Genomic DNA, 11,778 nt, shown 5'->3' with positions numbered 1-11,778 from the left:
TCTCCTACTTTCGTCGTCTCTTGTCATTATATATTGTAAAATCCGGAGATATGGGATGCAACCAGAAAGCAGTTTATTAACGAAAAGTCTTGGATTTAAAATATTGTTTATTATATTTTTATTTCAATTATTCTAATTGTTTAAAAGGTAGTAAACTTTGCATCTGGGGCTTTTCGTTGTTTTCCTCGTAATACGAGAGATGTCGCTGAATTGCGTCTCAGAGGTGGGTTCATTGCATTGCGATGGTTTGCCTTAAATTGGCAGAATTGTTTGTATTTCCTCCAGAGTTGAGACTTCTGAGCTTCACCGATGAGGCATAAGGATGCTGAAATAGCTATATGGAGATGGTGGTCCAACTCTGAACCAAATATAAACAAAACCTGCCTTGATCTTTTTTATCTTTTTAATAGGAGGTATAAGTAGTTTTGCGAATACCTAAATTTGTTTGTTTAGTTTGTTTTATCAATGTTATCAAGAACAAACCGATAAATATTTGTTGAGTTAAAATTAATTTATGTGGTAAGAGTTTCATTAGGACAGTTATGCCCACAGGATTTAATTGATAAATTTTCAGAATATTGCTTTTGATAAAAAAAGACATTTCTAATTATTTCCTTTTCCTATTTTATACCGATAAGGATCAACTAAAAGATACTGAAGCCACGAGAAAGGATAAGTAAAACCTAAGATAATTTAGTTATTTTTTTTTGTATGATAAAAAGGCACCCTGAGATTTTTCTTAATTTTTATGTATGATGTGCAACAATTGAATAATTGATTAAATAAATACTAATTATTATAAAAGTAAGAGAAAGCAGATCATAACAATATTTTATTAAAATACATTGCTACAATAGTCAAAAATATATTTTATTAAAATTTTACAGCACACATATTATGTACATTAACAAAAAAAGATAAAATAATGTATCTTCAATGTATGTATAAAGCTGTAAATTGTTTATGCCTGGCATAAAGGGTTAACCATCACATACATCGGGATAAGCTTAAGAATGGTTCTCCAAACGCATATCCTCGTTTAAACTCCGTTTAATGGGTCGTTTGTACACGTGCTTCCATATTTCATAAAAACATACAGTCGCTTGGAATCGGTACGAAACAATAAGTGGATTGGACACGTGCGTGATTATGTTCCAGGCCAGAATTCCGTAAAAATCCATTTGTCTCGGATGGAAGATAGACCTGTTGTTTTTTATTCGGTTAATTACCTGAAAATAGCAGTTTGTATTGGTAATATTAAGTTAGGAAGGAGAATATAATATATAGACTAGGGCCTTTTGGAAAAAATAAATCGATTTTTAAACACACCACCTATCGACTTGCAACTTTTTGCATTGTGTTCGGAATGATATTAGGAAAAAAGCATACAATAGAAAAATGGGCGGAAATGCAGAATTACTTTTTCTGAAAGCATACAGCTATTACTTAACAAAATGAGAAGAATATCCATTATGCTCAAAAATTAACATGGATAACAAAGGTATTAGTGCCACACCTGAATCTAACTCAATCCATACAAGTATGGCACTGAATGTTGGGCAGTTAAAAGGAAAGAAGAACAATGAATACAGGTTACAGTAATGAGAATGCTGAGATGTCTGAGTGTAGTTACAAAATAGTAAGTATAGTAATGTATAAGAGGATATTGAGGTCTTTAAAACAAGCGCAATTTTTGCTCGAACATGCTTGAAATAGAGCAAGCGTTATAAAGACCAGATATCCACGAACTTTCAAAAATCACTAAATATATAATATATACTTATATACATATATTATATAACAATGCAACATCGCAAATAAATACAGAAGGAAAAACAGAAAAGATAAAACTGCAAAGGGGGATTAGATAAGGAGATTCTATCTCACCCAAACTATTGACCTAAGCTCTAGAAGAAATGTTTCGAACTTTAAAATGGAGATTTGCCATCTCCGTTACGGAGATGGGACTTAAAGAAGAAGAAGATATGTGCCAAACTGAGAGATCTTGTTTACTCGAATCTGCCAAAATCAAGTGTCGGGGAGTTTCAAATTCATAACAGGGGAGGCAATGAATATTAAAGAGAACACGGTTTAAAACGCTTATAGAACTAAGTCTGTGAAATGAACTAGTAACGTTAAAGACGTATTAGGAAAAAATATAACAGAAAGACGTCCCAGTCGATTTCGCCTTATAAAGCGTTAAATAATGATATGACAGAATATTCTATACCAGTTATCAGCAGAATTTGGCAAAACTATAAATGAAAGAACGAATACTCACCCACAAAGATACATTTAATAAAAGCAAAAATGTAATGAGTTGTCTTCCAGGTTTTCTTTTAATTTGATCTTCAGTAGAACAGCATCTTCGTCGAGCATCCAATATAAAAGTAGTTTGACAGCAACTTTGCAGTACGCCTAGCGTAGGAGTCAGTATACTAAAAGTAAGATGTATAAAAAATTTAATAAAAAATCCTTTATAGAAGGTATAAAATTTATTAAGATCCCTTTAAGGGCTACATCAAAAAACGTTTTCGATATTTACAATATTATCATCAGTGTTTAGAACCTAACAGTAAGTTTAGTGAATACAAAATTTAATATTTAAAATTTTGACCAAGGTTAAAGCAAAGTTGGTTATATTTACTGGTTGATCACAAGCTCTGCCACCAAAGATATACCAGGATATAAACCCTTTAAATGGTATAAAATTTGTTATATTAGCATAGTTGTTTAAAAAATTCCAAAGGATTGAAAAAATTTATAAAGATTGGTCCCTTAGGCACCGAATGACTCCCCCGTCATATGGGTTGTTAAACAGGTGAATTTGACTCTACATATATATTGTTAAATAATTTTTATGGGGAGAATTTAAAAAATTAATTTTTTTGTCAAAAACCACGAGACCGTAAATTTTCATTATCCTGTATATGGTTCAAATTTTGTAAATAAAATAATTTAGCCGTAAGAAGTGTTTCGCTGAAGAGAAAAATTTTAGTAGTAAAGTTTCTACGAACAATTTATACATTTCAACAGAACAGACTACAAACGATTGTTTAGAAAGTTAATGTATACCGCGGTTTGAGTGAAAAATAGACAGTGTTTTCTAAATGGTTTCCCAGAAAGAAACGGATAGTACATTTTTATTTAGTTTAGTAAAAAAGGTTTTTCTAGATTGTAAATAAAATTGATTTTAATATCTCCTGGAAATCGACAAGAAAGAAATTTTGTATACAATACTATTTTTGTTCTTAAGAAAAAAGTAGGGATATGATATGTGGAGAATGCTTGTGAATGGCTAGGAGACCGATGGAAGGAGAATAGAGTTGTGAGTTTTAAATTGATGAGAGAAAAAGGAATTCATTGTCTAATTACTATCGAAAGCAATCAGTCCAGATTGAAAGTAGTATTTTTGTGTAAAGTGTGTTAATTTGGTGGCCGTGGAATCAGATTCGTGTGAGACGAAACTGTTATGAAGTCGAGAAGTACAAACTCCTTGTGTCCGAATAGATTGCAGTTTCTGTCTGGAACGAGTAGCCGTATTATATAAATTTTGCACGAGATGCCGAGCTGAGAAAAAAATCTTGGAATTCTAAAAATTGATATTGTTTTTATTGAGTCAGAAATTTTAATTTGAGGAGAGAATCCGAACGAGTGCCTTTTTTGAAACTGAAGGAGACGGACAGTTTGCAGAATCCGAGGAGCACGTTGTGGGAGAACTAGGAACAACACAATCCAGCAGAAGAAATAAGGACGTTAAAAAAGGTTAGTCAGATTATTTGTGAAAAGAGAGAGTTATTTTGTATTACATACAATATTTGTTTTTGTCAACTTAATAGTATACCAGCATAAATTATTCATTTATAAATTCATAGAAGATATAAGTAATTTATTTAAAAAGTAGAAATTAATTTTTTTTAATAATAATAATAAGAACAGTCTACCGATTCAATTGAATGAATTTTGGTTCACAAAAGGAGATAATAGAATTAAAGTTTTTTTATTAGATAAGAGAGTTTACAACAGACTAAACTTTAGCATAAATTTGAAATTTTTTATATTTATAGTATAGTATATAAATAAATAGTAGTTATACAATTTATATGAGTTTGAGTATATGAACTTTTTCTGTTTTGTCCTGCATAAATCAAGCAACTAGAAATACTAGAAGCCAGAAAATAAAGCTAATACATTCAATCAATTAGCCCTGAGAATATTTTATTGAAAAATTTTATTAAATTTTGGTTTTGTTTCATGAGTAGCAATTAAAGTAATTAATTAATTAATCTAATTAATAAGATGCTGGTCAATCTCATAACAAGGAAACAATACAGAGCATAAGAATATATACACCTTATTAAGCATCAACGCCCTTCGGTAGGGATCTATGGAGGAGTATCACCAAGCCGCAAGCTATTATCCCTTGCTGTACCGCTCCTCCATAGGCCGATCAGACGCCAGTTTATTCCAGATCAAGTCGTAAATTCTATTGTAATTTATACTACAACTTTGGCCTTTTATTAATTTTAAATGACCGGGCTGGGGTTCGAACCTCGATCGCAAATCCACTTAACTTGTTGATCGACTGCGCCTCTTCCAACTGAGCCGTCGTGACCGACGATTTGTCTCTACATGAAGACTGTTAACAAATATTAGCTGGAATGGAACTGAGAGCTTACCGTCCAGTTTTGATGTTACTTTCGACATCACAACAGGTTTGCTGTTCTCTGAGAACAGCAAACCTATACATCTTCGATGATGCCTTTAATAAGAGGCGAAAATTGTCGATTTAGAGTGCTGGTTTGCGCTCTCTGTACTAAGTGAAAATTATAGACCAGGGGGCATCTGTAAAAATATTAGTACATTTGGATGTTGAGATGTGACTCATATTTTTTTCAGAAATTAATTTAAAATAACTCATATAATAATATGTGCGTTATCCTCCCACTTAAAAAGACCCAGAACATTGTTTAAATAATCAAAATGTCAAAAAATGAAGGAAAAATTCGATTTTTTTTTTTCGTCTTTTGAATATAACTATTAATTATAAGTATTTAATTCCGAGAAAAGTTGCACTGATATAAAAGTTGCGTAATTATATTTTCTACAATATAGTATTAATTAAAATTTTTTAAAATTGTCACATACTTTTGCAAAATAGCAATAATTGCTAAAAAACCATAAAAAAACAAGTGGCCGCATTTTACGCTTTTCAGCCAATTATGCTAGACTTAGTACCTTCATATTTCATCCAAAAAAACTTTGTTATAGTAAAATAAATTGGAATTGGAAAAGACTGTAAGACTTGTACACACTTCTAAATAGGTCATAACGGCAAACAGGTGTATGTTTTCAAAAAACTTTTGATAGTGTGTAAAAAATATATTTTATATCAGCTAAGTACTTTCAACACACAACGTGCCATCATCGGAGCTTCCTAAAAGGACATATTTAAGATAAGATTTTTTTTTCATATAAAAAATGAGTGAAAAACTTACGTCCTCTTAAAATACCTTCATAGAAGAGCAATTGCTTAACAACACAACAAAAAACATGAATACTGGGCAAAAGCCACAGATATAGCGTAATAACCCTTTACAGTGAATAGAATCACATCTAAATTATTTTATTAATTTATAAAGACAACATGGTGACTCAGCCCACGTTTGAGCCCACGTGAACAGCAGATCAGCTGAGGAAGACTGTCATTTATTAAAATGGTAAAGAAGGAACTACAATCTTATGCGACCTCTATATTCATAAATATTAATTAAAAAATTAAAAAAAAAAAGAAAGAAACAGATCTCTAGCTTATATTGCGACCCCAGACAACTCCAACTCAGCAGTTATGTATAGATCTATATCATACATAGGTTATCCTTCAGACAATATAGCAAAAATCTTAAATAACATTCCTAACTTAAAACTTTCATTTAAATGCAAAGATAACATCAAGTCAATTTTTTCTCATACTAAAGACAAAATTAAAAAAACTTCAAAAAGTGGCATTTATAAATTGTCATGTGGTGAATGCCCTGTTACTTACTTGGATAGAACAATGCGACCTTTGGATACTCGTATCAAAGAGCATCTGTCAAAGATCGATAAATCTAGCTTTGGTCATCATTTACATGCATCGAAACATAGCTTTAGTCCACAAAGAGATAGTAGCATCTTACACAGCATACCTAATAATATCTATACCAAAATGAATCTACTAGAAGATCTAGAAATAAGTAGAGAAATGAAAAGAAACCCTCAAAACTGCGTTAACACCCAGATTCAATTAAATTGTAAATTTGATCCTATTTTTAAGAAATTTCTTTAATAATTTTGGTTTAGTATACAGTATACCCAACAATTTATGAAAGTTTTTTGAACATTACTTTTAGGTATTCTTGAATTTTCGTTCATTTTTTACATATTTTTAAACAAATAAATATTTGTTATTTGTCTGAATTAATCAATACGATTTTTTTTAAATTTTTTTAAATTTTTTTTTAAATAACAGCTTTCGAACTCTGAGCTTGTCAAATGATATTTCTCCTAGGTTTGATTTCATCCAACTTCTTCTACACTTGGTCGAACTATAACACTTTTGTTTTTAGGAGAATTTTGATAACTTATAATATACACGTTAACATTTCACTTCAATAGTAATAATAGTAATCTTTTGAAAATTTAACTTTAAAATTTAGTATCTTAACTTTAAATATATTTAACCTATACATGGCGTTTTAGTCATTTTCAATTTTTTAATTAATATTTATGAATATAGAGGTCGCATAAGATTGTAGTTCCTTCTTTACCATTTTAATAAATGACAGTCTTCCTCAGCTGATCTGGTGTTCACGTGGGCTCAAAATGGTCTGACTCAGCCATGTTGTCTTTATAAATTAATAAAAGAATTTAGATGTGATTCTATTCACTGTAAAGGGTTATTACCCTATATCTGTGGCTTTTGCCCAGTATTCATGTTTTTTGTTGTGTTGTTAAGCAATTGCTCTTCTATGAAGGTATTTTAAGAGGACCTAAGTTTTTCACTCATTTTTTATATGAAAAAAAAATCTTATCTTAAATATGTCCTTTTAGGGAGCTCTGATGATGGCACGTTATGTGTTGAAAGTACTTAGCTGATATAAAATATATTTTTTACACACTATCAAAAGTTTTTTGAAAACATACACCTGTTTGCCGTTTTGACCCATAGTAAAATAATACTATAAATTTCATTAAGATCGGATTAACAGATTTTGCAAAATAAATTTTGTAATCCAGCTTTCGCAAAAAAAAATCATTTTTTCAAAATGTTGCAGGACTGAAAATAAAGCAGACAGCAAGTTAAATGTTTTTTACAACACTGTGTCCTTTAAAATAACACTTTTTTAGCAAAACTTTCTTTGTTCTTATATTTTAACTTAGAGAATAAAAATTTATTATTTTTAAACATATGCAATTGTTTAAACATTATCTCACAAACAATAATCAAATTACAGTAAAACCTGTGTTAACGGCTACCTGCCAACATCGGCCACCTGTCCTAACGGCCAGTTTAAAAATTTCCCAAACCAATTATATGTAGACTAAAAATACTGGCAATAGCGGCCACCTTTCTATATCGGCCAATATTTCTTTCATTTTTATTGGCCGTTACTGACAGGTTTTACTGTAGTTTGATTTTTGTGGAATTAAAATATTAAAATACAACAAAATATAGAGTAAGAAAATAATATATTAGGTAAAGATTGGAAAAAATTTTGGTGGAAATCAACTTGTGTGAATCGAACACCGCTGCGCTGTCCTGCTCGTAGCACCAAAAATTAATGTTTATTTAAAAATATTTTATGACGCCCTGGTAGTTAACCGATTTTAATATTGCAAATTGAAACTGAAAGGTACAGTATTCTTCTATATGTAAATAATTTTTAACTTGCTCTCTGCTTCATTTTCAGTCCTGCAACATTTTGAAAAAATGAATTTTTTTTATCGAAAGCTGGATTTCAAAATTTATTTTGTAAAATCTGTTAAACCAATCTTAATGAAATCTACAGTATTGTTTTATTTTATCACAAAGTTTTTCTGAGTAAAATATGAAGATCCTAATTGTAGTACAAATGGTTGGTTTAAAAAAGTTCAATTGGAATACTTGTTTTTATGGTTTTTTCGCAATTATTGCTATTTTCGCACAAGGATGTTGATTTTTTAAATTTCTAACCAATTCTGTATTGTATAAAATTTAACTACGCAACTATTATGTCGGCACAAATTTTCTCTGAAGTGTATTTAAAGTTATAATCAAAATACGAAGAAAAAAATCGAATTTTTCCTTCATTTTTTGATATTTTGAATATTTAGACAATGTTTCGGCCCTTTTTGAGTAGAAGGATAACTCAATTATTATTATTATGTGAGTTAATTCCAAGCAATTTCTGCAAAAAATATGAGTCACCTCTCAACGTTCATCTCAAAACAGATGCGCCCTGGACTATTAGGACAATTTTGCCTTCGCATTGCAACTGAAGAAAAGTGATATACATTTTTATAAATATTATTTTCTGATTTAAAAATAACAGTAAAGCCTTACCCAAACACTTTTGCCATCCCGACTCTACTCCGCATCAGACATCCGCTGATGATTTGAAATAGACAATATATGAACATTCCAGACTGTGTTACCAGCAACAGTAAATGCTCCAGAGGAAGTTCAATATTTGTGTTGCTAATTTTTAAGTCTCTCAACGTCATGGCACTCATTAATACTGCTACAATGGAAATAAAGAAGATAATGGATTCCCAGATCATCATCTAAAATAAACGTATCATAGATATGAGATTATTAGAGATTATTTAACGTGAAAATTTTACCCCTATCTTCAACTCCCTTCGAATGATTAGTTTTATACACATTGCTCTTCACATGTCCCCAAAAAAATCTAATAATTAAAGATCAGGTAATTATAACAAAAATTTTAGTTTGTGTAAATAAAGATTTTTTAAATAATTATACAGCTTTTAAATGAGAATATTTGTGTTTTTAACGTTAAAAGGTACACTTGTAGTATGTTTATCTAAAAAAGTCTACAACTGGAAAAATATGTAGTTTTCTTTTAATAAAAATAAATTAATATATTATAACAAAACAAAAGCAAGTTTGTCATTTAACAATACGTTAGTTAGATGGCTCTATTCGAGTTACTTGGGAACAAAAAAAGAATAAAAAATTGCTATATGGGAAGCCGAGAAAATGCATTTTTTGACGTATACCGATTTTGAACTTTAAGATTACATATTTTCAACCAAATTTTGTATTGTAATTTTGCTATTTTTGGCAATTTTCACTAGTAATATCGATAGTTTTTATTATAATAATATATGTTATAAGTATTTTAGCCTTTTAGAAGAAAGCCTTTTTACAATACAGAACCCAACAAAAACAACAGGCATAAAATCACTATAAAAGAATTAGAAACGAAACAAACACTTTAGTCAGACAAATAAAAAGAAAACACTAGGAGAGTTTCTCAAAACAGATAGAACACGACTTCTACGGAACACAAAAGGAAATATGGAGAATGATAAGACGACAAAGAAAAGAGATGAACGAACTAATAAAAACGAAACACATTCAGAAGGAAACTTGGGCAGACTATTTTCGATCTCTGTTTGGTAAAGATAAAGATAACGAACCACCAATACCTGAAGTGACAACAAACGAAGAAATAAACATTGAAGAAACAGAGGTAACGGAAGCATTAAGGAAATGAAAAAATAGAAAATCACCAGGAGAGGACAGAATATCGAATGAACTCCTAAAGTATGGATGACAAGACATGACCAAACAATTATTAAAACTAATCCAAAAAATAATAGAACTAAACAGAATACCACAAGAATGGAGATCAAGCATCCTAATACCTCTCTTCAAAAAGGGAGAAAAATCGGACCGGAGAATTACAGAGGAAATAATTTATTAAACACAACACTAAAATTAACCACCAAAGTGATAACAAACAAACTGAATAAAATTACAATATTAGCAGAAGAACAACAAGGTTTTAGGTCGGGAAGATCATGCACCGAGACTATATTTATAATGAGGCAGATTCAAGAAAAATCGTTAGAATATAACAAACCGGCATACTTATGTTTCGTGGACCTTAAAAAGGCATTTAATAGGGTCAAATTAAATGAGGTTATCCATTTATTATACGCAAGGGAGGTACCTCTAGGAATAATTAAAACGATCGAAAATATCTATCAGAACAACACAATAAAAGTAAAAGTAGATGAAGAACTAACTGACCCAATTGAAGCTGGCAATGGGATAAGACAGGGAGATTACCTGAGTCCTCTGCTGTTGAACCTAATCATGGACGGAGTAATAAAAAAAGTAAGAACAAAAAAAGGATACCAAATGGGAGAAAAACAACTTAAAATAATCTACTATGCAGACGACGCAATACTAATCTCTCAAAGTGAAGATGATTTACAACGTATGCTGCACGAATTTAATATAACCGCTAGAAAATTTAACATGTTAATTTCCCCAAAAATACTAAATGCATGGTTATAACAGCAGATCTAATAAGGTGTAAATTAGAGCTGGAGGGTCAAATAATAGAACAAGTCATGGAGTTTAAATATCTAGGAATCACACTATGCAGCTACGGAAAGCTCGAAACAGAAGTGGAAGATCAGGTGAATAAAGCAAACAGAGCCGCAGGTTGCCTGAATGAAACAATATGGAGAAATAAAAACATCGGAAAAGAAGTGAAAGGCAGAATTTACAAAACAGTCATCAGACCAATAATGACATATGCGGCAGAAACACGACCTGACACAGACAGGACAAAAAGATTGTTCGAAACAGCGAATTTGAAAAACATTCAAAAAATCGATGGTAAGACACTATGGGACAGAGCTAGAAGTACAGACATACGACGGAGACGTAAAGTGGAGACATTAATAACCAGATTAGAAACAGAAGAGTAAATTGGAACGACCACATAAGCCGAATGACAACAAATAGAGTCAAGTTATTTATAAATTAAATGTACGAAGTTGTACGGCTTAACCGATGTTGATCACTAAACATTAGTTTGAAACGTATTGACAAGTAGTATCTGATGAATCTAAGGTCAAGTAAGATAACTGAAGCTATTACAGGAACTAGTGAGCTTGAAAAACCTTTTTTCCCATAAGAAATATATTTGATCATATTTATGAAGCCTATAACTTAAAAATTCGAATTTTCCCGGATTTGATGTATACACCGTCAGATTCGTCTAGATTCCTTCTACAAACGCTCAGTTATTGGCGCAATTCGTAGGTTGAAATTTTGAGTAATTATCGAAAAACCAAAATTTTCAAAGTTTACTTTTTCAGTTTTTCGGCTATACTGAGCCGTGTGTATGTCTGATCCTGGCGCCTTAGACACCATTTGAAAGCTTAACTGAATACTATTGATTTGGTGTATTTGCTGTTCTCCTATCTCTTCTTGAACCGAAGATATATACCCCCAAAAAATATGCCGCTTTGTACTTACTAAGTCCTATAGCTGACTTATAGGTAGTCAAAAGTCAGATCGGTTTAACTTTTCCACATAAAAATTGAGTCATATTTCTGAGCTCGGTAACTTTTGAATGGCATAACCGATTTTCAAAATTAGACATGCGTTAGAAAGGTAATGATCAGTACTATCAGAAACCGTAAAGTTCGGAGTTAAATTTTCGAAGTTTTTGGGAGTTTTGGGGACGAGAACGAAAAACAGACCCTAAA

The 11,778-nt window shown here is 31.0% G+C and overlaps 1 protein-coding gene across 2 annotated transcripts in view; it reads right to left on the bottom strand.

Annotated features, from left to right (window-relative positions):
- Positions 1-819: 819 nt before the first annotated feature.
- Positions 820-11,778, bottom strand: part of LOC126887484 (proton channel OtopLc-like) — a 48,010-nt gene continuing 37,051 nt past the window's right edge. For both annotated transcript variants that reach the window (XM_050655051.1, XM_050655052.1), the window contains exons 8-10: positions 8,585-8,805; positions 2,282-2,438; positions 820-1,229 (exon numbers count right to left, since the gene is read on the bottom strand). In XM_050655051.1, the coding sequence (XP_050511008.1) occupies positions 1,008-1,229; positions 2,282-2,438; positions 8,585-8,805 (600 nt within the window). In that variant the 3' untranslated portion in view covers positions 820-1,007. The remainder of the gene's footprint in view (positions 1,230-2,281; positions 2,439-8,584; positions 8,806-11,778) is intronic.

The sequence above is a fragment of the Diabrotica virgifera genome, chromosome 6, assembly GCF_917563875.1.
Source record: "Diabrotica virgifera virgifera chromosome 6, PGI_DIABVI_V3a".
NCBI lineage: Eukaryota > Metazoa > Arthropoda > Insecta > Coleoptera > Chrysomelidae > Diabrotica > Diabrotica virgifera.
This window is presented reverse-complemented; position numbering and strand designations above follow the sequence as displayed.